The 26,562-nt window shown below is 43.8% G+C and overlaps 2 protein-coding genes across 6 annotated transcripts in view; both read right to left on the reverse strand.

Annotated features, from left to right (window-relative positions):
• Positions 1–60: 60 nt before the first annotated feature.
• gp9 (glycoprotein IX platelet) lies at positions 61–1,825 on the reverse strand. The gene is made up of 2 exons (XM_084552712.1): positions 1,547–1,825; positions 61–1,349 (listed from the first exon to the last, which is right to left on the reverse strand). Exon 2 carries the CDS (start codon positions 1,346–1,348, stop codon positions 602–604), a length of 747 nt encoding a protein of 248 aa, XP_084408838.1. The 5' UTR covers position 1,349; positions 1,547–1,825; the 3' UTR covers positions 61–601.
• A 546-nt stretch (positions 1,826–2,371) lies between these two features.
• The window catches only part of iqsec1a (IQ motif and Sec7 domain ArfGEF 1a), a 92,395-nt gene continuing 68,204 nt past the window's right edge, over positions 2,372–26,562 (reverse strand). For 2 of the 5 annotated variants that reach the window (XM_084552701.1, XM_084552700.1), the window contains 13 exons: positions 15,326–15,605; positions 13,846–15,125; positions 12,911–13,072; positions 12,524–12,646; positions 11,969–12,135; positions 11,598–11,737; positions 10,586–10,615; positions 10,253–10,378; positions 10,070–10,169; positions 9,653–9,814; positions 9,120–9,296; positions 7,392–7,441; positions 2,372–6,083 (listed from right to left, as the gene is read on the reverse strand). In XM_084552701.1, coding sequence (XP_084408827.1) covers positions 5,547–6,083; positions 7,392–7,441; positions 9,120–9,296; positions 9,653–9,814; positions 10,070–10,169; positions 10,253–10,378; positions 10,586–10,615; positions 11,598–11,737; positions 11,969–12,135; positions 12,524–12,646; positions 12,911–13,072; positions 13,846–15,125; positions 15,326–15,605 — 3,334 coding nt within the window. In that variant the 3' untranslated portion in view covers positions 2,372–5,546. Of the gene's footprint in view, positions 6,084–7,391; positions 7,442–9,119; positions 9,297–9,652; positions 9,815–10,069; positions 10,170–10,252; positions 10,379–10,585; positions 10,616–11,597; positions 11,738–11,968; positions 12,136–12,523; positions 12,647–12,910; positions 13,073–13,845; positions 15,126–15,325; positions 15,606–16,311; positions 16,664–21,138; positions 21,400–26,562 lie in introns of those variants that run through there. The other 3 variants (XM_084552698.1, XM_084552702.1, XM_084552699.1) reach the window with 3 other exon arrangements.

The raw sequence follows: 26,562 nt of genomic DNA on the forward strand, positions 1-26,562 counted from the left end.
AATCGGTTTGTTGTAATTTACAAATCCACGCTTTGAAAAAGGTAACAGAAGAAGCTAACCGGACTTTTACTTACATCAAAAGCGTTTACTGTCCCATTTGTAGTAATCCACTCATTGTAAATACGTTAAAAAAAAAAATATATAAGGAATAGTTACACAAGTTTTGCAAACTCTTGTCTTTTTCTTTTAACTAGAAATACTGCACAACTGATCAGAAATGACCGAGATATTGATGGACACCTATAACAGACTAAATAATGAGTAACAGATCAGTTGCAGGGCAATTGCGTATCTTGCACAGACTGATGAGACATCTTTCACTACACCTTGATCAATTTTAACTAAATTAGCAGTATTTCACAATGCTCTAACGTCAATAAGTAAATCCTTACAGTGAACAGCAGAAGCTTTTGTAGAATAATTTGCCACATACAGTAGGTTTCTGTTGCGTTTGTAAGATGTAAGAATCAAAATATGCAGATGAGGTGTCAAGAAACATGAGTGTAGCTGTTTGGCAACAACTGCTTTTTTTGTAAAAAAGAAAAAAAAAACTGCAAGGGGTCAGTTTCCCAGCTTTGACACTGCCCTCAGCTCAAGTCCTTCAGGTGGCCTTGATCTTTATATTGTGCTTCTTGTGTAACACATCCAGCACTTGTGGCAGTAACTCCATGTTGATCAGCGGCCTTTCTAGATCCTCCGTAGCGTCGAGAAAGTCTGAGCTGGAGCCGACTTCCGACAGCCCGGTGTTCAACCTCCTCCTGTGTTTGGGCTTCAGCGAGCGCAAAGAGTCGGCCTCGAACCCTGAATGTCTCTCGTCTATGTCCAGAGTGAAGGTGGACTTTCTGGCCAGACTCAAGCTCCACAGAAGCAGAACGACCAGGCAGCACAGAGCCACTCCTATTATGGCGCTGTAAATCCCATCTGTGCATCTTGCCGGGCGGCAGGATGAAAAGTGGTCATCGGTGAGTTCGGTGATGGCTTTCTGAGCCACAGAGCTCGGAGTGGAGCAGACGGGCTCCTTCACTACAATATCCCTGTTCCTCAGCAACCAGTTCCTCAAGTATTGGATCCTACAGTCACAGTGGAAGGGGTTATTGAACAGGGAGACCTTTCTGAGGCCAACGTGTCCGTCGAACAGACCTGGAACCACAGATGTGAGCTGATTGTCCTGCGCATTTAGCTCTGTGGTGTCTGGGGGCAAATGAGACAGCTCTGTGAGGTTTTGAGAGCTGCAGTCGACTTTCAGTCTAGCTGGCAGGAGAGCTGAACAGAGGCAGGGGTTACCAACACTGCATGCACTTGGTACGGTAAGGAGGAGGAAGACGGCTAGACTTAAACTGGAGCGCATCCTGCAGGATCAGGGAAATGTTCAGAATTACTAACGAGAATACTTTAACACAGTATACACTTAGCAAGTAGTCGCAGTATGTCCTTAATTCAGATTATGTACACAAAGCTGTGTATTAGCACAAATGACAAAAGGAACAGCATTTTGCAACAGTTTAACAGTTTAAAAGATAAGGTCAAATTAAAAGGGTGTACAAACCTTTCAGAGTAAAGCCAATGTCAACGTTGCTTCTTGTGGTGCCACTCATCCTTAAAATGTCATCCTATAGTCACCGTTCTGGCCCAGTGTAACGTCTGGAGTATTTAGGACGTTCTCCTGACCCCGGGGTATCTCCTCACTGTAGCGTTACTAAACTCAGAATAATCACACACCCAACACAGAGCAGCGTCAGCGTGAGGCATGAACCAATAACGCTGCACGTTTATGGCACGTATACCATGAAGGAAATCCATCTGCTTACAAGAGATAAGAGTTTATCTGGTGAAAATAGTGACGGAGGCTATCTGAGGCTCCCCCTGCACGGTGTTTATTACTGACATCCACTGCAGCGCTGACTGCAAACTACAGCCGGGAGAACATGCAACTTCATGTGGACTGGAATGAATCTGTTTCTTAAGGGAGCTGCAAACCAGAATGGATGCAAAGTTAATCCCGAGAAATCATTTTCACAGCTTCAGAGAGGTGTTCTGAAGCCGAGAAGTAAAGAACATGAGGTTTTACTTTCACTGCCTGATCCTTGGAGGAACCGTTGAGCGGATACATTTCTCACCCATAGGTGGTGTAATGGCACAGATTTTCTATCTCATTTGATGTGTCTTTAATGCATGCCCTCTAGTGGAACTGCTGCAGGACCAGTGCTGGAGTCTGGAAGTGGAAGATATGAGAGCCTAAAGATAAGGCACTAATGTGAAATGCCTTGCACGAAAAAAAGAGGAGAAAAACTGTTACTTTCATTTGATTCACAGTGACACTGATCAGCAGTAACACAAAATATATATAAGTGTGCAAAAAACAACACGTGTGTACCATAAGTCATATAATCGTTTATTTTGCGTTCTCAACATTGTCACAGTTGAAGTTTTACAATAACTGGGATCTTACTGACTCACTACTCACTGTACAAACAGAATGCACATATAAATGAGGCCATTCCCGTCTTTTTCCTCTTTTTGAAATGTGTCTCACGCCGGATTGATCAGCTTGCAGCAGGATGTGTGTACATTAGTCTGGGAGCAGGAGGGGGTTGCATCGTGTATGGAAAAAAAAAACAAAAAAAAAAGAGCTGGATGTAAATGGCAGCGAACTTCCTAACAGTCTGTTTTTGATTTCCACGGCAAATGTCAGTTCACAACAGCCGGAGGCAGAGGCAATCGATATGTTCATATATCACCCCGCTCGCGTCCCGTCTATGAGGTGATGTATATACATCCTGATCTTAACTGCGGATATCAGAATAGAGCACTGATCATATACACATTATGTACATCTCCTTTAACCCCAGTCTTGGTCCCTTTACAGCTTCATAAAGATAAACCCCTCCTACCAAGCAGCGCATCAGTTTGCACATCAAAATCCCATATTTACACGATGAAAGCCCTCAGCAACGGAAGTGCAATGTTCTTCATGTTTGTAATTTACACAATGGCTTCGTCGATGAAATGCATGCCGAGCTTCAATAACCAACGGGCTAACATGAAACAGCAAGAACAACATCAGGAAAATTCCAACTTAAGTCAAAATTTATAGGCTGATTTTCTTTTTCCCATCAGCTCACAGTGAATAGGACACATGATGCATCAGATCCATGCAGTGCATTGTTGGGGTACGTTCTCACAAAGAATGACTGGAGACATTTGAAGCACTACAACACACACCAAAATAAACAGGTTCACCGGTTTCACGTCGTCCCAAGATTCCAGAACAATAGCAATAGACATGAAATCGATGGAAAGACACATTCAGCTGATCATTAACGTCCCATATGTGATATGTCTGTCGTCTGGACTCGCTCCGTCAAAGTCACACGAGGAGAAACGTGAATGCGCCCGACTTATGGCAATGGTTTTCTTTGTGAATGTTAAAATACATTTACAACCTGAATATTGGGACAAACAGTTTACTGTCACTAATTTACACACTTGAATAGACTTTTGTTGAATGTAGAAAGTTAATCTTTACATATACCCAGTTCTTTTCTTCAGTTTGCATTTTGTATATTATAACTGCATTTCCTGAAAAAAATGAAAGTGTTCTTTCATATGTGCTTATCCAGCAAAATATTTCTGCTCAGCCCAAGGAGAAGCATATTCCTTTTATTAAAATATATACACACATTCTTCTTTCCACTGTGAACTGTGTTAAGTATTTATATATATATTTTTGAATGAAAAAAGAGATTTTTTTTTTTTCTTTTTCTTTTTTTTTTCACCTGAATCTCGTTCCGGACAACAAGATAACAGACTTCCACTCTCAGCACAAGCCTGCTTTTTCTGAACATGATTGCACTTAAACTTGCTATGGTAACACTGATTTGTTATACAATGTGCAGAGGATAGCCTCACATCAATAACATTACATGCAAAAAAATCACTTACTAGACATTCCACTGAACTCCGAGCCTGCACCTCTCGTAAGACCGCGAGGACAGCCAGACATTAATTTACCGAGAAAGACTCTGACAGGGGTCAAAAACAAAAATAAATAAATAAAGACGCAACATGGAAGGAAAAAAAAAAAACCAACAAAAAAAAGAAACGCACAAATAAAAGGGACACCTTGCTTGTTCTTAATGTACAAAATCAGTACAAAGGTATTGCACATATGATAGAAAAAAATGATGAATAAAATACTCACTCTGTAAGAACCGATTTCATTCGTTCACCAAATCTGGTCGGTGACGAAAAAATATTCTAAACAAGGCAAAAGATGATTTGAAGTGTTTCTATTTTTAGTTTGAAGAGTCAAGAAAGCAGCTGTTGGACGTGTCAAAAGGCAACAGACTTAACATTTTTCGTGCGTCCATTTGTAACAGGAACTGGGCCTCAAAGTGTTTAAAATGTCTTTTTTTTTTTTAAAGTGGCCACAGTATGAGAAGGAGATAACAAGCAATCTAGTTCATCAACCGCAAGAGCTGACAGGAAATGTCTGCTTTGGGGCCTCGGCTGTGACTAAAAAGCGTTTTGAGGCCCGTATGCAACAGCTGCCATCCAGAAGCTCCTTATGATCCATTCAGAATAGATTATGGGCCGGACTGAATGGGAGTTCACTCCTTTCAGATCTACATCCTGTTACCACACAGTCAGGATAATACTGATAAAATTCATTTTTGCTGATAATAATAATTGTAAGTATAATCTTACAAATTACTTTACACACAATATACTGTACATGAAGTCTTGACTAAATAGATTATGCATTGATAATTGGCACATTTATTTATGAGAGCTAGGAGACAACACATATAGCTGTCATCTACAGTAAATACAGCACTAGAACTACTATGACTGACTCGGTCGACTCAGTTGTTCACCTGTCCTTTGATTTAAGTTAGTGTGAAATGATTATATCTAGGTTTGTCACTACGTATGAGCTCTACGGGAGGCAACGACAAATAGCATTCATATGATGGTACGGTCTGCAAACCAAAGATTTGAAAGTTGACTTCCGAGAGAAAAAAAAGCAAAAAAAAAAAAAAGCTGCGCACAAGAAACTGTGCCATCGTTGTGACAGAGAAAACAGTCAGCCATGTTCTCATCTCAGGGCATCTTTCCTCTTGGTTATGTAAAGGTAGGACAGGTTATTGAGGGAATGAGGCATCGGGGAGCGGCTTGTGGAGAAAATACATTTTCTCTTCAGCTGTCACGGCCGGCCGGTGTGTGTGTGCCTGTGTGTGTTTGTGTGAAAATCCATCTTCCTGCGCAGAACCCCCCCTTCCCCTCCACGAAGCCCTGAATGGGACCAAAGCCCCTGATCAGGCAAACTAGTAAAGGCCCCTAGTGGAAGATTTGAGTCCGATTTCCATCCTGCATATTAGTTGGACCTGGATGTGAAAAAGGTGACTGCGTGTGATTCGTTTCCATCACAGCAGCAAAAACACAGTGGACAGGCCATAGAGTTATGCTGTCAGTCCCTTTGGTGTAAGCAATTGTCCCTCTTTCGTTAAGTCCCCTCCTTGCTTCTCCTCTCTGTGTTAGGAGCATCACACTACGGTGCTGATGCCACTGTGTTTGGGTTTGGGTCCGCCAGGCGCCGAACCCGCTTGCTGACTGTGGTGGTGAGGGGCGTGCTGTGAGTGGGAGGCGTGATGAGAATGCTGGCTGTAATGGCTGTGCTGCGAATGGGCGTGTTGGTGTGGGTGCGAGGCGTAGGCCGGGTGCTGGTGGTGGTGCGTGTGGGGCGGGGGGTGGTAGTGGTGGTGGTGGTGGTAAGGCGGCGGATTCTGCGGGACTTGGCAGTACTGGGAGTGGGGGCCGTGGAGCTGGGCCTGCACCACGTGAGCCACCTGCGCCGTGTGGTGCAGGTTGGTCGGGTGGGGCTTGTGGGATATGAGAGTGGGGTGGCCGGGCGGAGGGAAAGGGGGGTGGCTCTGAGATGACGGTTTCCCTCGCTTGCCGCCAAAGAGCGACCCAAGGATGGAGGTCGATGCTGAGTTGGGGATGGAGGGGTGGCCGCGGGGTGCGCCCTCACGCGGTGTGGTGGCTCTCCGGCGTGTGTGCGGACTGCTAATGATGGACCCCTGCAGGAGGGAGAAAAGGTAACAGCATGTCCGTCAGACACCGTGCTACTGCACAACACCTACTAAACTGCAGCCAAAAGGCGCCGGCAGAATGAATTCACAGTTTTCTTATTTCCGATAAACAAGTAGCAAAATGTTATAGGGCATGCAAATGAGAAACTAAAAATGTTTTCATGATAGGCAGCAGCAACTCTAGGAATATTTCAGCTTGGGCAAACACTTCATGATTATGGGAGCCTATATTCAAAGAAGCTCTGCTGATGTCGGGGAGCTAACGGTCTTGAAACAGTAAATCTGTAACAAGTGACATTACATACAACTGTCAGGAGCAAAAATAATGACATTAAGAAGGGTAGAAAAAAAAAAACATTTTCAATCTTCAATCCATTAAATGTGCCAAACCCTCTAAGAGTCACACATGCAACTTGTTATAAACAATGGAGGCACAGTTTCCACATGCAGAGGGTGTGGCAGGCAAACTCGTCATCCACACATTCAACTAGAAGTCAGAAGGCAGGAGGAGGAACTAAGCTCTTGTGTGCAGACTTCTCAACAGGCCTGGACACTCCCAGGCATGACTTTCTCCTAAAAAAAAAAAAAAGTTTTTCCTTTGGCACATGCTTTATCTTAAACCAGACCAGAGGGTGTCTTTGAAAGCAGAATGAAATTTCCAGGGTCCCAGACTTCAACCCGACACATGAACTCATGGACACATGAAATGAGTGAAACATGAATGAATGAAATCCACATCTCTCTAAGTCCATGTGAAGCCCATCGGTTAGACCTCTCACTACGAAGGCTATGTTCCTCCCTGAACTTTACAGCATTTAAGAGAAGTTGTGGATAAGAGAGACAGGAAGACCCAGACAGGAAGAGGGGCTGCAGGAGATGGACAGTTCCCTAGTGTCTTTCAGAGCTACCACACTGCCAAAGAGAAGAACCAAATGAAAAACCGCTTGGATGTGATTGAATGAAGGACAGAGACAGGCGGACAAGGGGAGGGATCGGAGGAGGCATTAGTAGAGTCATGCTTGTTTGAAGGTAAAGTGTATATTGGTCATATAACATGACCAAAACAGGAGATCTCTGGCTTCCAAAAAGGGGCAGGATCAGAGGCAGGCAACCCATGCATGCACACTAACTGAGGCAAGCAGGTTATAAGGCATCCCAGGAAGAAAAATAAATGATCCAAACAAATGGACGGAGTCTATGAAGCAAAGAAGGTGTAAGACCAAAAATAAATGGAGTGTTTCACAGTGCACATCATCACATAGAGAGTAGCTTGGATACCAGCTGCTTCCAACTTACTTCCATATTGCTGTCTAGTGATCCTGCACTGCTGCGACGCCCCCGCTTGCCTGCCCGAGACATGCAATACCAAAGATTAGAGATCGACAGCACTTCTGGACCGACTACAGACGTTTAGGCCGCCCACCATGTCCCGTAGGGGGCAGTGCAGTGGATTGTGACTGTGAGTAAGGTCTAAGTTTGGGCAGAAAGGGGAGACGGCATTCAGGTCTGAGAAGGTGGTGGTTGACACGTGGTACTGTGGTTTTCTTTACGGTGAAGTCACATCTTCACTCAGGCTGAACGCTAAAGCTGCTTTGAAATTTTCAGTGATTTGATTTTTTAAAACGCACTTCGAAGCGGAGGCTGAGCCAAGCAGTAGTTTTAGAAAATTTAAATGACACATCCAAATAAATGCAGACTCCGTGAGCACCGAGGAAACGTCCTCAGCTTTACAAAAAGACTGCCACCTATTTGTAAAAGCCTGAAATCGAGGGTTGATGCCGAAACGAAATGACCGTTGTCTCGATGCAAATTTGACAAATCGTTCTTAATGTCGTCCCAAGATTTTCCACACAGGTCAGGTTTGGCAAAAAGCCAGTCTCAGTGACAGTCACAAAGGAGGAGACACATCAAAAGCATTACAGTGGTTGCTGCACATGGAATGTACAGGCATATACAGGTCTGAGGGTGGACAGAGCACTTTTGCCGTTATTAGGCACACTCAGCCGATGATATATGACCAATAATTACACATAAACAGGAAAATACCTGATGTGTATGGACGTGACACAGTAAATACATGTGAAATGGAGTATGGCAGGAAAGGAAAAAAAAAATAAGAAGAAAACACTTAACAAAAATGACCCCACTAACATGCCACGTCCTGCATTGAAAAACACAGGAGACAGGAGGGCAGAGAGGACTTCTATGGACTTCTTCACTGTCTGACCTATCGTTTCCCATCGAGGTGGTGATCATAAGAACAAAGCATATCATATTGCCAACAGTGAGGCAGGCCCTGAACTGGATTTCATTTTGTTATCAAGTTAATCACCTGATAACTTCACATAGCTGTTATCTGTAATGAATGAAATGTATTCCTGCTTCAGAGACACAGCGGCTGTGTTAAACACTGATATTCATGGATATGGAATGACTGTTAACGCCAAGTTAAATCTCGATTCTCTTCGCTGCTTGCGATTGGTACACATCAGCACGGGCTTGTTCGGTTCACAGATATACTCGAGAAGCAATGACACATGATTTCTGAAATATAAAATAACAGATTATTGTGAAATGTCTTTGGATAAAACAAACTAAGAAATGCAAAAAAACAACTGGCTAAGCAATAAAAAAGTGACCATAAAAACATGAATGAAAATGTTCATAAATAAACTCAGCCGAATGAAGAGGGGTGAAAACTGCCCGTCAATTTCATTCATCATTGAGAAGACAAATCTAGAAGGACCGAAGCTCAGGTATGTCCCTATTAAGTTGTTGGAGCACACTTTAAGTTTCTCTAAACCAAAGTATGCAGAGTACAGAAGAAGTTAAACATTGTCCAGACAAAACCATCCAATCATGAGGGAGTCAGATAATGGATTTAAAGGGGAGAGCTCTAAAATCAAAGTATGGCGCCATGAAACAACATTTTGCTATTTTTATCCCCAGTGTGGTGGATGACAGAAGGAGAGTGCTTTTCCATTTAAGAACCAGCTGATAAAAAGCGGGACGTTTCGGCTATACCTGCTTCAGAGAGGTCTCGCAGGGAGCTGCTGAGGGCACTCCTCTTCAGGCCCTCTCCCATGGCGTAGCTGTCGTCCAGACTGGCACGGTTCATGTTCCCATTGCCAGCTTCCTTCTTCAGGCCGGAGCTCTGCGACATGCTGGGCCTCACCACTCCCTTCTGCTTCTCCAGCTCAGCTGTGGGAGGGAGCCATGGAAACACTGAGGTAAGTGGCAGTGGTTTTACATCTCTGGTTAAGGAATTATTATTTTTTTTTTCACTTTTTTCTGTTATATATTTAGCCACCTTTCAATATTGACTTTCAAACATCGTGCTCTTGTATGTAGCCATCGAAACACAAATGAATGTCCGGAATAATCTGCTCTCCCTTCTCCCTAGCCGTCCTGTGAACTCTGTAAACATTCTCTCTCGTAAACTGTGGCAGTTGAGTAATGAGGACCATGCCCTGTTTCTACTTCACGCAGCCTGAGGTGGACCAAATGAGAGGGGGATGGGATGGGGGAGGAAAAAAAAAAAAAAAACTTCAGCTCACACTCTATTCTGTATTTCTCCATTTCCTGGACCTCGGCAATGGACTCTCGCAGGTCGTCTGTAAACTTCTTCCGGTCCTGGGGGTTGGGCGCATTAAAGTTGATGAGCACTTTGATGTCCGCACCTGGTATCGCTGATGTAAGTCTGATTCCATTTGGGTAATCTGGGGCAATGGCAAACAGAGCGGGAGAGACATTTACAAAAAGGCCATTGATCACAAACGGAGGTAAAACACATTGGGCAAATCTGTGTGAAGTCTGGAGAGTATAAACAATGTCACAGCCCATTGGTTCGACTTTCTGCCGAGTGTGTTACTGTGCTACACAAAGCCTTTTGATGTAAACACTGTCAGCTAACACGATGCAGGGATTTAGACTGAAAAAAAAAAATAAAAATGGAAATATTTGGTGCAACTTACACTGGTTTTCAAACAGCATGACTTGCATCCCATACAGAGAGAAGGACTGCCTGAAGCTGTATGTCACTGAATTCTTCTTTTTCTGGAAAATCTTGGTTACCTGAAACCATGCCAAGAGAATAGTATGAGGAGATGGGACGAGAGGACAGGAGATGAGAGGAGAGGAGAGGAGGGGGCTTTTACCACTAGGAGGTCATTGAACAGGAAGATCTCCCGCTGATGCAGGCCTAACTTCTGGAGCTTGTTGGGGTCTGGGACTTCAAACAGGCGACAGTAACACACCAGCCGGCGATGGGGCAGCGACAGCACCTACGAGCACAGATACTTACACTTCAGAGGTAATTATGGCCCGAGTTCACGGGGTAATAAGGAAGTTATTCTGAGAAAATTTGAAAGGAGGTGCGGCCGAGGGGGTTGATTACAGAGACAGCAAACTGTGCATATATTAAAAATAATGAATTAAAAATTATGACTTTGAATGATTTAACATGATTTATGGATAATTAGTTTACTTACACATCCCAGGCCATGGTGGAGTGATCCGATCTAAAAAGAGAGAACAAAGGTTTGTGGATCACTCACACTTTTGCCTCTCTCCTGCTCATTGGTGAAGCCATGTAAAGATTTGCTCTTAAAAACATCTCACTGGCTACGGATACAGGGTGGCGTTCTTTGTTTGACTTGAAGGAATCTGTAGTTATTTTTGAATGATCACAATCCTCCCTTAAAAGCCCTCTCACTGCGGCACTAGTGGACCTGGTTATCATAGAGACGTATTCCAATGTGGTTTTTATGCTAAAGTGTTTCACCAAGTGTCCTCCTAAATTATACAGCTAAATGGTGACAAGGGATGATTATTTAATACATTCAATTATTACTGCCAGAGAAGAACAGACTGCCATTCACTGAAAACAGAAACAAAGTCCTTCATGCACGACAGGCCTCTCCCCGAGGCTGCATGGGCTAATCACACATTCAACCTTCACACATGACGGAGACATTATGGCCGGTAGAATCATGCAGAAAAATCATGAAGAAATGCTGACGTACGCTGCTCTCAAACAACAAACTGGCATGTTAATGACATATTAAAGCAACTTATGCCTTTTAGTTAAACAGAGGCAGCTTTGCTGCATTTTGGCTTCGCGATTACTTCTCTATCTAAAAATAGGTTGGTACTTTAATGTGCTCAGTTGGCAGCATGTGCCCATTTTTCATCACTCTGCAGCACCGGGCAACATGTCTCCAAGGTTTTGGGTGTGTTAAAATCACCAGCATGAAGGTCTAAACCCAGGCAAGTCCTTATTCATACAATGGTGCCCAAAGGTACAAAAAGACTTCTTTAAATCGCCCTGTTCCTCAGTAATTTTAAGATTAGAAATAAGAAGAAAAGTAGCAATAGGTCAAGACTGTGAGTACACATCTTACATCTTATTTCCTTAGATGCTCCAAAGATTGAAGCGATAAAAACATTAAATGGAATAGAAACTTAAATCTAAGTAGAAAGACATAAAAAAACATTACTCACTGGTTTCTTTCCCACAATGAGCTTCTCAACCTTCTGCACCTGTGAAACGTGGTCTTCATTTGTCTTGAGCTCTCGCTTACGAATCCTCTCATAGATGCCGACCAGAGTCTCCCGGGGAATGTCCTCTCCATCGTCCACACCTGGAACACAGGGACGAGCTGAGTTACTATGCAATATACTTTAGAAGGGTTTAATTTATTTTTTCAATTATTAGATGATTAGGAGAGTGGGAGAAGGCAATAAAACTAAATAAAACTACCAATTTAACTGCGAGTGACAATCAAATTCACAGATGAATGACTAATACATCTTGGAATGCAATTTTGAAGAACGTGAAACAAAAGTAAATGGATTCATATTAGTTTTGTCACCTCTTAAATTCTTGATGAAGTCCTCCAACTTCATCTTCCTCTCGGGCTTGACATTGGGGCTGTACATGTCAGTGTTGAGGAGGATGATTGCAAAGGCCAGGATGAAGATGGTATCAGGGTTCCTAAACTGCCGCACCACCGTGGGGTTACAGATGCAGTAGCGCTGGCTAGAGACACAAGGCAGGAGAACAATGTCAACCGCCTCAACTTTGCAGGTTACGTAGCACACACACAAACGAGGCATGCATAGTGGGGAAATATTTTCAACACTGCCTGTAGAAAGCAGAAGTAAAACTGCAACATGTTCTCTTTATCAGTAAGTATCTAGGTAACACAGCTGTGAGGAAGAGTGATAAGTTTTTTCTATGCATTATCAACGCTAACACTAATGTTTTTGTTGCTCTGTTTGGGGAACTGCACACTGGTTATTCAGGACCAGGATTCATTTTCAACATAAATGCTCGGTCGCTTATTATGTGCACAAGTGTGTAAAGAAGCAGATTATAATTGTTTTCTCTTCCGTCTTTCTTCATTGTGTTTAAATGTCAAACTAACCTGAAGGCTTCAATCAGCCGCTCCACCTTCTGTGCCTCACCCTGGACACGGATGTGGTTCTGAAATTTCCTGAGGGCCTCGTCAAGCTCCATGCCCTGGAAGTCCATTTCATCTACCACACAGCTGTTTAATGAGAGGAGAGGCAGACAAAAACAAAACTGCATAAAACATGTCACGGCTAAAAACCAATACTTTGATATCTTAACAAGGATTGTTTGGCCAAGATTGTGTCATGGAAGATATTTCAGTGACTGTAAAAGGAAGGAATTCGTCTGAGCATCTTTGTGCCACATGTGATTCTGTGCAGCCTTTCTTTGTAAATAACATAACCAAGTATGTTTTGGAATGTGCACCCAAGTTTAGGAAAGAACTACTCAAAAAACTTACTCAAGGACATCTCTGTTGAACTGTTTCTGCCGATTGCCGAGAAATTCTCCAATCATCTGCCTGCTTAGCCCTTTCCTTTGCAGCAGGAAGTGGGCCACGCCGACCGGTGTGTCTGGGATGAATCCCCTCTCAGTCAGGTACTGGATGCCTTTCTCTGGCTTCCTGAAAAATTCAACATGCACCAGGATTGTACTTTTCTGGATAAATTCAAGAATCTATCAGTGCTTAATTTTGACTCGGCATCCATGCTCAAAGCATCCATATATTGGCTTATGTCTAATCTCTTGTTCCATCTTATATAGTCCATATATAGCTTGTGTATCGTCTGTTAATAATAAAATATTGCATATCATCTGCATTGCTGGAGAATCACTAACATGTGGAAATAAACTCTTTGAATTGTTTTGTTTGTATTATGAGGAAACCCATATTAGTGAATTCTTGGCTCAAGTTAGCTACTCTGAAAGATGAATTAACTGTTCATTGAGGACCATTATACAGAGTTTGAGCGAGCACATGTACAGAATCCTGTTGGCCGTAATTGGTGACAGGTGTTACTTGAGCCATACTGTCCCAAAGCTGGCTAAACATTACCAGCCCTAAAAAAACAGACACACCTTCTTCAAATCTCTAATCAGTATTACATTGTCGTCATGTCAATGTTTACTCTTAAAGAAAGAGGTTTCTCGGGACAGAATAAATAATGATATTCAGTTTTATCAGTTTTATGAGGCAAGTAAAGCCACATACTCTTTATGGCCCTAATGATTTGTCTCTAATAAATAAATAACTCTATTAGACATGAACGCAACTAATTGCAGTTAATGGTGCCAGTGACTGCATGGATATCCAAGAGGCTTCTCTAACATCGTGTTACTCAGCTCTTACAACAAATCCAGGTCGTGTACCTGCTCCATCAGAGTAGGAGTACCTACTTGTTGAAAAGATTCAGGCCGATGCGGTAGTGTCTCTTGCGAATAACATCGTTACTGAAGATGGGCGAATCCCAGCTGTTGCGAGTCTCTTTGTGGTACGTCTGCTTACTCAGCGTCTGCTCTCGTAAGCTGTCTCTTGACGAGGACTCCGAGCTGCAGTTTATGGTGTCGTTCGAGTTAGATGTGCTATTGATGCTGTCGTTGTCTCCATCAGAGAAATCTGACTCGGACTTGCTCTGCCGGTTAGCCGAGCCGTTGATGGCCAAGTGGCTTTCTAGCTGCCGGTGGCGGTGGCGCAGAGGTGCATCGTCATCACGGACAGGAGCTCGTGGAGGGGGTCCGTGGGAAATATGTTTGGGGCTCGCCTGGGACGATGTTACAATGTGGCTGTGAGGTTCATACACAGGTGGACGTTTGACGGAGCTACGTTCAGACCGATCACTGAGCTCTGCAGAGCTGTCACTGGGAGGCTCAATGGTCAACAGAGGAAGATGGTCCATTCTAAGACGTTGCTCTTGGCACTCCAGGGAAGGAGTGCTGCGGCAACTTGTGTCTGTATCGCGACCCTCATCTTTGGGGTCAATAGGCCAGTATTCCTGGGAGGAGTTAACGGACCGCAAACGTAAGTCTGATTCAGTGCTGGAAGGATGGTCCCCAGACCTTGACAGAGCAATAGAAGGAGACATGTCCTCCTCATCGATAAACAGAGTAACATCACTATAGGATGCCATTGTTTCATCGTGCATCCGTCCAGCTGCCCTACGGTGGGACTTCACCTTATAGGGAACTTCCCCCTCGACCTCGGAGCAGCCTATACCCTCTGGATCAGGACCCTCATCGCCCTGAAGGCTGCGACAGTTCAGAGCATCATCTATCGACTCAGCCAGAGACTTGACCTGCCTGGAAAAGGCGTCCTCCAGCTCCGTGATTGCATCCGTCAGGTCACCCTGCTGTGCGGGGTGAGATATCATGTTGGCCTGCTGGTGGACCTCTATATCTCCACATTCAGACTGCACCATGGACAGCGGGGTGCCATCCTCCGTCATGGACACCTGCCTTTCTTCGAAATATGAACTGTGCACTTTCTCAGGGCCCTCAAATGAGAGCTGCATTCTCATGTTAGAGCGAACAATGCGTCTGGACATACGGTTCTCTGACATAGAGCTCCTGAGCCGTTCAAAGTTCTTGTTCATTTGATACTGACGGAAGGCTGTTTGAATGGTGCGAGCCGCATGCCGAGTTATGAATCGTCCACCATATTTACGCTCCAGCATCTCCACCTAGTGAAAAGAAGAAGCAAATAAAGTCTATAAACTCATCCTCCTAAATGTTACTGTTAAGTAGCTCTCCTTGTCAGCGCCTCTGTGTATCTATGAAAGTTCCCTACATTTTAAGTATCAAGAATAATCTCACACAGCTAAAATTAAACAAAAACTACAACACTTTCAATATATGAGCTGAAATCTTGTCCAAAACAAACCTGTTTATCCTGGAGGTCAGCAGAGAGCTCATAGCTTTCAGAGAGCGAGCGAGACCGCTTGATGGCCTCCTCCTCCGCCTGTTTACGGAGGATGGACTGTGAGTGCTGGAGCTTGGCCCGACGGGGCCTCTGAGGCCCAGGTTGGACGCCGTGGCTGTAAAGTGGGCTGTCAAATCGGTCGGGGCTAATGGCTGAGCCGTGAGTCACCGGGCCCTGGCCATAGTTTGCCCCACCATCCAAGGAATGGCCGCTCTCACTAGGCCGTCCATCCCCTTCCACACTGCAAAACGAGAACGAAAGAAGGGTTAGAGACTTTAGAAAGAAAGTTATTCCTTCATTCATTATTCGTAACCGCCTTTCCTCTAGAGGGTCGCGGGGGGCCAGAGGCCAGAGGCAATTCCACATTGGGAGAGAGGCAATCTGGGAGTAGAGTCTATCATAATGTCTATCATGAGGCTAACTAACCTACAGCCAATTTAGAACCACCAGTTAACCTAACAGGTGGGAGTCGTGGGAGGAAGCTCAAGTACCTGGAGAAAACCCACACAGGCAAACTCCAGACAGAAAGCCAGCCTCCTCTGAGGCGTCGGCGCTAACCACTGTACCGCCCTTGTAAAGAAAGTTATGAAAATTCAGCGTCTGAATTAAAATCTGAAGTGTTATGAGGTTAGATCCATTTGTTTTATCCCCCCCTAAATATCTGAAATATAAATATAAATATCTGATCTTAACTTAGCTTAACTTCTATCTTGAAATCAGAAGAAACACAACCCACATTTCATTCAGTCAAAGGTAGACTAGTATATTGTATACAGTACTTCACAAGAAATTACAGTCAAAGTATAGCATATCATAGCTTTTGCTACATTCAGAAATAAGAAATGCCAACCAAAACTCTCCGAATATGAAACATGTTCAGCGATCCACTGTCCTTGAGTAACTACCTCTTATGCAAATAATGAGAAAAAAAAATAGAGGTTACTCACTCACTCTTACATTCTGCTGTTTTACAAGGGGACTGCTTATTGCGAAAAGATCGTCTATTTTCAATAAATTGCCAACTCTTCCTCCATATTTTGTCCACCATACTTTCAGTCAAGTGAAGTCCAGAGTACACGGGGCTCCTCCAGGAAACCAGAGTTTACGCCACCACAAGGGCCAATCAGTGCAAACGTGAATTACACCATGTTTGCAGGCGCAACGACATGCTGTCCCAATACAAAGTCCAGTTCTGAGTGGAATGACACAGCAAATACAACTTGAGCGGCCCCGTAGAAATGCCAAAGATGTCGATTTCTTCAATAACTAATGTCACGGTAACTAACATTTCTTCTTGTCCATGGCGTGGCGCATGCAAAGTTTACCCACAGCCCGTGACTTGACACACCCATACAGTGTACACAATCCACTTCCTTCATTAGACAGCCTGAAATCAACATTCAGCAACGACAGCCTGCCAGAAAACAGCAGCGGATGCTGAAAAAGTGGAACTGAATGTGGTCAAAAGTTCAAACTGCAGATGTACTGCATGTGTAATCCCTAGTTGTGAGTTAATAAAGATTCACTGAACAGGATAAAAGAGGAATACAAAAGATGTCCATTGAAGGTTCTCAACAGAGTATGATTAGTATAAATCATTTATTTTGTGTGAATTATTAAAGCATATTGATAGGATTTTGCTGCCACTAACGACAGAGAGGGAGACAGAGGGATCCACAGAACATTCAGTCTGATTCCAACAACGTCAAATGGATGTAACTAGGAGTGATATTATGTCCTTGGAGCAGAATGGATGTTTACTTCCACCAAATGCTGCGGCAGAGTGAATTCTTGTGCACCACGTGTCCCCCTTTCTATCTGTCAGAGAGGAGATGACCCATTGAAAGTCAGACAAGGCCATCGTGACACAAAAAAAACTTAAGTAAATGCTGATGGACTCCCACAGGGTTATGGAGGGACTCAGTGCTTAAGTGCGGACCAGCGCAGTGCAACGGGGTCAAACAAAAAGGCCTTTAAACTGCTGGAAGAATACCAGACATTACTCAACACACTAAAAATCATACTGCACTGGATTATTGCCACAGGAACAAATCTCCATCTGTCATGGCAAAATGAAAAGCTGCCATCCCCGGAGAGAAAAGTCACACTACCTTAACTTAACTTTCACTTTCTGCATTAGAAATGTGATTACTGACCTAGATAAAGTGAAGTCTGTGTATATAGCTGTCTTAGCTGACAGGTTGCATGTGCTCACTCCCTAGAAACATTTTAGCATTGCTAGTTCATTTGTTGTCCATTAGTAAACACATTTACTCCCCGAGATGAGGACAGTAAATGCCTTTAATTTTCATCTAGCACCATGATCAGGTCAAATCTGAATCTGTCCAGTACTCAGATCTAATGATAAGCCCATCTTATCAAGTTAGCAAATGCTAACTGAATACCTGCTAAACTAAGATGGTGAACTGCTGGTGAACCACTGCTATGTCTGAGTACTTGCCCACAGAGCTGTTAGCATGGCTGTTATTTAGTTTTATTGTTTTTTCATCTGTATTATTATAGGGTACTTGCTTTTCCATTTGGTTTGGCTAATTGCTTGTGTAATTACAAACCAAAATACATTTCAGTCAATATAATATGACAATGCGACTGTGGGAATAAGAATTTAATTTAATTTAAAGAACTGAAAACACAAACTGCGTGCCGCTTTAAATAGCTGCAACATTGCTCCTCTGGGGTTTGCCGTCTCACTCCATCAATCCCACAAACATTCGAGGCACAAAGTCAAAACTCCAGCTACGCTACCGGCTTTGCCTTTCCCCAGTGGGACATGGTTGGTTGGGGCAAACCGTCACCTTTATTCCCCTTTGGTTTTTCTGGTTCGCTTTCTACCGACCAAGTATCCAGACAGTGTGTGATTGTGGGTACATGGAACAAAGAGAGTGAGAATAAGTGCTGCACTTTTTGCTCTGAGGTCATTGAATACTCTACAGAGTGAGGTCAGTTGCTAACGATGGAGGGGGAAAAGGAGGGAAAAGAGAGAGAGAGAGAGAGGAGCATTTTAAAAGCTGATATTTTTAGCTGTGATGGAAGTTAGAGGGGAAAAAGATGGAGCGAACTTAGCAGAGCAAGGACTGCATGACATTAATCTATAGTAGAGGTAGTAGTAGTAATGGTTCAAACAGAACACTGAAATGCACAACATGTTGTATCTTTGATATATGAGGATTGTGGAACCACTATTGAGAGAGGAAGGAGAGAGCAGCCATGGTGGTCCCAGGATCATTTCCTTATAGTAACTGTGCAGCCCTTGAAATACGATCTCAGAATATTAGCACCGACTGTCCCTCCGTCTGGCTCTTTATCCACCAGTAGTTCCCCTGTTAGTTCTGATGTTGGCACGGGTAAGCACGTCAGCGCGGCTGGCAGTGATTTTCGGCCACGGGATCCAGGGATTTGGAGGGGTGGGGGGTCGACAAGCGCTCCTTCCTCCCGCCTTCCCTCCCAACACATCCTGAACAAACAGGCCCGGGCCCCTGCCCAGGCCTCAACCCATTCCATCAGTCGGACCTGAGGGAGAAACATTCCTCCATCCCGGAAAAGAGGAGTCACATCTACAGGAGTTCTGGGAATAGAAGAAGGCTAATGAAGTGCAGGCTGGAGCTGTGGAGGAAGAGAGAGCTGCAGAGTGGAACTAGCATATCTTCCAAACGAAGTCATAGTGTAGTCTACAAACCAAACGGAAGCATAATTCCATTGTAAACTCTAAAGGTACTGCATAGACTTTCCACAAGTGACTCCTTACTTTTGCCAGAATTCAGATATTGAAGAATGCAGGTAACCCTGACATCCTTTTGCCATTTTCTGCTGCACAGTTAATTCAACAAGGTTTCTTTTAAACCAAATTACTTGAAGTGCGAAGTGTGATGACGTGCACAGAAAAGACCCAGAGTCACTTCAAGTAAGTTTGAAAAAGAAAGTTCAATCTTATCTATGGTACAATTCCTTTAATGGAGTAAACTGATGCCTTAGAAAACTTTATGTGGGAGGTTTAAGATAACACATACTATTTATAGGAATCCGTTTTTATGTGCGCGTAAACGCAGTCAGTGAACTGACCCTGGCAATAAAATCAAACAGCACTTCCATATCACACTGCTCACCCAAAAGGCAATGACAACACACGGTCCAAGCACAACAAAAGCAGATGTTTTCCCTCTTTTCAAAGTGACTCAGAGAGCTCATAAATACAGACGCACAAGCCAGATCCAACCAGATGCGAGGGAATACGTTTTGTTTAGGGAGAAGGTCAGGAGACCACACACTAACGCAATAATGAAGACCAGGATTAAAAAAAGGCACCAGTAAACACTCAGGTGTATCTGGTATTTCAGCGGCAATAACTATAGTAGTGAATGATTTTGCAAGAGCTATAAAAAGACAGGAAGGAGCGAGCTGGGAATTTACTGTTTGACACAGCTGCAAACTGGAAAGCTGCACTGGCCAGCACACTGACAGTACTGCTCTGGAGAGTTTGCAGCAGACAGCAGACAGTACACAGCCGACTGGAGTCTCATAGTAATGGCAACTACTGTTTGTTGTATACTTCAGTTAGACTGCTTCCAAGCTGGTATTTGGCGTCTAATATCACCAGAAATGAACAGTTTTTAACATGTGAATGAACAAGTGACTATCAGTTGTTCATTCATTTCTATACCCGGTTATTCCTGTTAAGGGTCGGGGGGGTCTGCTGGAGCCTATCCCAGCTGTCATCGGGCGAGAGGCAGGGGTACACCCTGGACAGGTCGCCAGTCCATCACAGGGCGACTATCAGTTGTATGTATGTAAAAAGAAATCTAAGCTTTGTCCAAGTTATTGCACTTAAAATACCCTACAAAATGCCACTGTGCACAAAGCACAACAATATTCAGCTTCTTTGTTTGCCTAAAGTCATTACCGACTAATGACAATTAGCAGTTGTGATATTTTAATTGTGTAGAGCTTCACATTTTTCACAACGACTTCAAATAAAAGCTCTATACACACAGCACAAGACAGGTGAAGCAAAGAAAATCACAGCAACTGCAATGAGCAGGTTGCCGCCATCTGCATACAGTAATCGGAAATCAATACTCTTCCCTTGTTAACTGCCAGGTCTCATTCTGTCTGATCAAGGCATTCCTCCTCCATCCTGTCAAGACTCAACAAAGGCAACAACAACAACAACAACAGCAGCAGCAGCAGCAGAGCCCCTGTCATTATCTTTCACTAATGAATAATTATGCTGTCTTTCACACTACGCTCAGCACCTGCCCTTGAAGATCCAGCTATGAAAAAAGCAAACAGTCACGGCCACCGAGTGGGAGGGCCGCAACACACCACAGGAATGCCCTTCAACCGAGCTTGGGGGGGGGGGGGGGGGGGGGGGGCAATCCCACTCACAGGGGGATTTTGTACAGTTAGGCTAAACACAATATGATAGCGCACGCAGTGACTCAACAGAGGGGACATGATCTGTTTTCCATTGTAGTGAAATCAAAACTGAAACAGCAGACTACAATATAAAATTCACGATTTTGTATTTCGTTCCTCCTGGCATCTTCTAATGTGCAGGAAAAAACAAAACAAGTGCTTTAATATTATGTGTGATCAGTGTTTTTTTTTCCACACACAGACACACTGCGTCTCTTTAGTTTAATAAACATAGCCTTATGAGGTCTGGCAGCTAGGTGTATACTCATTCAATGACACACACACACACACACACACACTAGAACAAACAGGCACATTTTACACTCTCCTATTACTCTTACCAGCCGTTCAGCTCCAGTTCCAGCAGCGACTGAGTCTTCTCTGAGTTACACTGCAAACACCACATGCTGGCCGCCACTCACAAGACGATGTACTCCAAACATTAGCGGGTCCCCTCACCAGTCCCCATTACTGCCTAAAAAGGCTTCTATAGCACAGACACATCTCAAAACTGCCATCTGCTATAGCTCGTAGCTTGTCGCTCCCATCTCTTTGCCTTGTGAGAGAAGCTTCTTATGGACTGTAGGCGTGCATGGTCAGAGCTAAGTGGCAGCCTGTAATCTCTGACAGACAAATGAAGCTCTTTCTTTTTCTCTTTCTTCCTCTCCGTACTCTGTGCGCCGGGATGGTTGGAGTGTAGGGGGGGGGGGGAGAGGCTGGGAGACAGGGGAGTGTGAGTTTCTGCCAGGCCCTGTGCAGTATGGAAGAAGGCGGGGTTCAGGGAAGGGGGTGTGAAAGGACGGCAGCTCTGTAGCTGGGTAGAACGGGAGAGAAGCGGATGAAATACCTCCTGTATGACACCAGCCGTGCGAGAAAAATGATTCGGAAGCAGGTGATGGAGAAAAAAAACAAACATTTTCAGGCACGTTATCAAAGAATGTGCAAGCATGAAAAGGAAAGCTCGGGACGCTGGGATCGAGGAATGAAAAAGGGTGCCAAAAACACATAGAGGACGTGCTTGTGCATGTAGCTGTGGTACATATGACGGAGAAAAAGGTAAAACAACAAAATATGAGGGGACACCAGAATAAATAAAGGTTTGGAAGTGTTTGAGAGAACCTTCTGTTAGCCTTTTTTCACAGAAGGAAAGGGACTTGCTGGATAGACATGTCAAATAAAAGAGAGCACCTCTATTAATAGAGTCTTTCAAGGTTGAGAAGTGACTGGTAAGATGTGCTCTAAGTAAAGAAGCAACAAGGATTCTGCATCTTTCTTCTGCAGAAATGAATCAGTCCAATTTTATATCCCCATTCTCTTTAAATCAGGATTATTTAATTTCTTGGATAATGTTAAAAAAAGAGAAAGATTTAAAAAAAAAATCCATCCGTATTGCACCATCAGTGCAATGCTGCCCAGCTCCAAACATACAGATGATCCCGTACTGACAGTGCCTCATCACTGAGTTTCACAAGGACTGTTGAGACAGGCCAGAGACTAATCACCCCTTTGAGAGAAGGGGGTTGGGGTAAACTGCCCCCAAGTCAAAGGTATTTTCTATCTAATGACAACAGGCACAGGAAACAGAGGAGAATGGGTCCCACATGGAGCCAGTTTACAGGGACACCAATCATCCACACACACACAAACACACAGACCAGTCTCTAGAGGGACATGTTGAATTCTTCTAATTACAGGCTTGAACGTTTAAAATGATCACCTTCTCTGGACTGTTTTCATCTGAGGCCTCAAATGAGAGGAGGCTGAGAGACAAAGAAAAGAAGAAAGAACGACTAAAAGTGAAAAAAATTGAATCTTAACATGTGTCACGGATCACAGCAGGGGATATGCGCAGGCTTCGCTGCGAGCGTGTGACTCAGGCAGAATGATTATGTGCAGAAAGGCACACAGACAGTAACTGGCCAAGTGATCTATTTCAGTTTGAGACCTTGGACCTACACTCTGGGGGCTACAGCTGCTAATGTCTTGTGGAGCTGCAGATACTTGACTCGACTTCTCACCTATCATGCAATCTTACTGAAAAAAAAGAAAAAAAGAAAAAGAAAAAGAAGACCTCCTCTTAATAAAACTTCCATGCTCATTATTCTATAATTTTCTTCCACTTTACCCAAAAGGCACACACAGACGGAGGCATTTAGTCTGAAAATATGTGCATGATATTAGACATTAGGACCACAGGGAGCGGCTAACAAGTTTATTTGTTTGTGAATGAGACATGAAGTAATATCGTGGCCTCGTTCCGAAGGCAAGCGTGTGATGCTTATAAGCCTGATGATTGTTTCAACATGAGGCTCACGGGCAGAATCAGTTTAAGAATCAAGGAGAGTTGCACTGAAATCATCTAATGAGGTAAATTCCAGGCAAAGCCGAGCAGTAAAAGTTTTCACAAATTTAGTAAGCCTGAGTAATTCTGTCTGTCTGCTTGCCTACATGTTTCCTCCTCCAGTGTTATGATGCAGTCTGGTCGTCCCGACTGGTGAAGGCCCACTCCATCTGAGTGAGTCCTGGCTGCACAGGGTTTTGCTCCAGAATGATGTCATTGAGAATTCCAAGCTGAGGCCCACTCTCTGCTCATAAAACCCAATTTCTTCAACTCAATACATATGGTCGCTCTGCATTTCAGCTCATACTCAATCACCCCCTCCCCTTCACTTTCAGTGCCCTCTCCTCTGTTCCCCTTCCTTATTGTTTTAGAGTAACAAAAGCTGGACGCATCACACTCGGGACGAGGCTAAAGAGGCATCCGCGGGTCAGCTACAGGCAAAAAGCTTTTATCAGGTGCATTCCCACACATGAAGTACCTGAATATTATCAGGGAAGTGAAAAAAAAAATAAACTTTCTCATTGCAAAAAGAAAGACAAAAGGCAGAGCAGAGGAAAAGACAGAGTGGGGAAAGTGATAGCTTCCTGGAAACTTGGTCACAAGATTTTGGCCTGGTGTGATTCGTCTACATGACATCATGAATCATTTCTGATTATCTGCTTTTGCTGGACGCTGAGCGACTGAGACTAAGAAACGGAAAATAAAATGAAAACTCAGCTCTCGCCGTGCCTGGAAACAATTACAACGGGCTGATGTCATAGTTTGATATAACAGCGTACTAAATGAGATGTAGTGGCCCGCGCTAAATTCGTGAACAGAGTGGACTTTGTATAGGAGGGGGGAAAAAAGAAACATTTATTTTTTTTCAGGAACAAAGAATTTCTGTGCATAAGAAAGATCTGGCAGCAGATGTATAAATAGCTGAAATAGGAGTAATTAAAGGATATACTGCCTCTGCTCATCACATGCTGGCTGCAAAGCTGGAGCAGATGTGTTGCCTGTGGGATCCTAAGGGAATGATCAAAGATCTTCACAGCAAGTGATGTCTGAGAGGCTTTTCTCTTTTCCACAGTTTGTACATCACGGCAGTGAGCAGCAGTGAGTAAATCCAGTCTAGATAGAAACAATCTGACTGTCCACACACATGCAAGCTGAGATGATTTTTGCTACATCTCAAAGTGTTAGCACCCCAGATATATCCTCTCCTCACAACTGGGTATTTGACCTTGCAATATTTTTGTAGTACTGACAGAATAGCGTCTGATCAAAGACTGTCGAGTACTAAAAGTGGGCTGTGGATTCCTGGTCATAGCTGCTGACGTAGCCTTTGAAAGAGTAGTTGATATACTAAGAAATGTGCTCGATTTACTGTCTGGAGTTAGATGTGAAGATTAATACCTGTCTGTTGTCTATGTTAGAGCCATGAGACGGTTATAGTAGATTTGCATTGAGCCTGGATGCAGTGGGAACTGTATGTGAGGAGGGTACTTTACCCAGCCTGAAATGAATGAATGAATGAATGAATGAATGAAGCTTTAATTTGGAGAATGTATCTGTGCTGGCAGTTGAGTTTTAGGGCACAATGAACAGATTGTTATAGTTTATATATATAGTTTATGCTAAGCTAACTGGCTCCTGGTTGTAGAACTACATTTGGACAGAAATTATTTAAAATTTTGTTTAGTTTTATTAGTAGCACTGGTATTTTTATAAAGAAAAACCGCACAGAGCCCTACCGCTGAGTGTTTAAGTAACACCTGGGTAGCCTGCACACAGGCTCAGTTTCGCTCCTCTGTCTTTTCAGGGTGGAGCTTTGTTCCCGTTGTGTTTGTGTGGGTGTCCTCTGGTTTTCTCTTACATTCCAAAGACATATGCAGGTCAGGTGGAGACGCGAAAATGCGCTAAAATATGAATGCGGGCATCTAGTGACCTGTTCCTGCACATTACCCTGCCATCCTTAAAATGACTGAGTGAGCAAGCAGGGAAATTGCATGAATAAAATGATACCCTTTCAAAGGATACCAAACAAACTGTGCCTTCACAACTCAACCACAAGTTTGTGGACTCCTCTTTCAGTGTTTGTACTTAAAATTAAAAAAACAAAAAAAATAAAACGTTTCACAGAACCACAGCAAATACAGCTGTACTTCTCCTGATTGCATGCACGTACTTTCTCCCTCTCTCTCACTAGCTGTAAAATACAAACAGAGGTCATGTATTGTGTACTGCTACCATTATTAGAAGCTTTTTGTCCATCTACAATATGTTCCTTTCGGTGCACTCCATTACCAGTTTCCATATTTCTCTGAAGCTCTCCGCCATAGCCCCACCTCAGCAGAGAAACGTACTCCAGCACAGTTCTCCCTTGCTAAAAATAGACCCATGTGAGGTGACACGCTCTGCTAAACCCTGTGAAGGAGACAATGCTGTGAAGAACAAGACAAAGGATGCACATTAATGCAACAGAATGGACACGAATGCGCTGCCGATTCCATCTCATTATCTGCTCCTTTGTGCCACATCGGTGTGCAGAGATTTTCAATGACACTGTTAAACTCTGAGGTCGCCTGGAAGACTCAGGCAGTGTCTCCAGTGGTTCGTGCTCAGAGCAGCCGTGACTGTAAATGTGACAAAGGCCACAGCAAGTATAAATACTCACGGCGGTCATGGCGACCACAGGAGCCCAGCACCGCAGCAAAAGTGACAAAACAGACCCGGCTCACAGTGGGCTATCAAGAGGGACATCGCCACCCACTGGTTAGAAATGACACTACATGCTCCCTTGAAGAGGAAACACTAGGCCTGGAGCAGACATGTGGCAGTGATGTCATTCTGGAGGACTGAGGTCAGACATGTTTGTCAGGGCTTGGAATCGGGAGGGAGGCTGGGTTATTCAAAGGCACCGGGATGTAACAGACCAGCTTTATCTGGTTGAGAGATGTTGGTGGGTCGGGGGTGGGGGTTGGTGGTGCAAAAATCTATTTGAGGCAGTAGCAGAGTCACACCTGTCTCAAGTCACGCATAGTAAGGCCCCGTGGTTTAGCACTATACGTCAGTATGAACTTGTCTTGTCTACAGCATATTCAACACATTTTCCTTTCCTCTCTTTTAAAGCAAAAAGTTTCATATTGGAAATAACTGAGCAGTGCAAGCTGCTGCAAGCATTCTTTGTAATGACTGAACATATGAAAACATGCTTTAACTTAAAGTGTAGAATACAAAACCACAGCAAAATATTTCTAATGCCTCCATTCAGACATTTTAAAGGCCCCCACCCCCCCGCCCCATGTTCCTAAAACATCTGCTTTACTGCCTTACAGCACCACGGTGGCCCATCAATCATCAGAAAGAGTCACGATTTGGATAACATCAGCCAAATGCTTCAAGGAACGCGTTGCTCTGCTGTCTTGATTCCAGGACCTAT

This window comes from Chelon labrosus (genome assembly GCF_963514085.1).
Source record: "Chelon labrosus genome assembly, chromosome: 10".
NCBI lineage: Eukaryota > Metazoa > Chordata > Actinopteri > Mugiliformes > Mugilidae > Chelon > Chelon labrosus.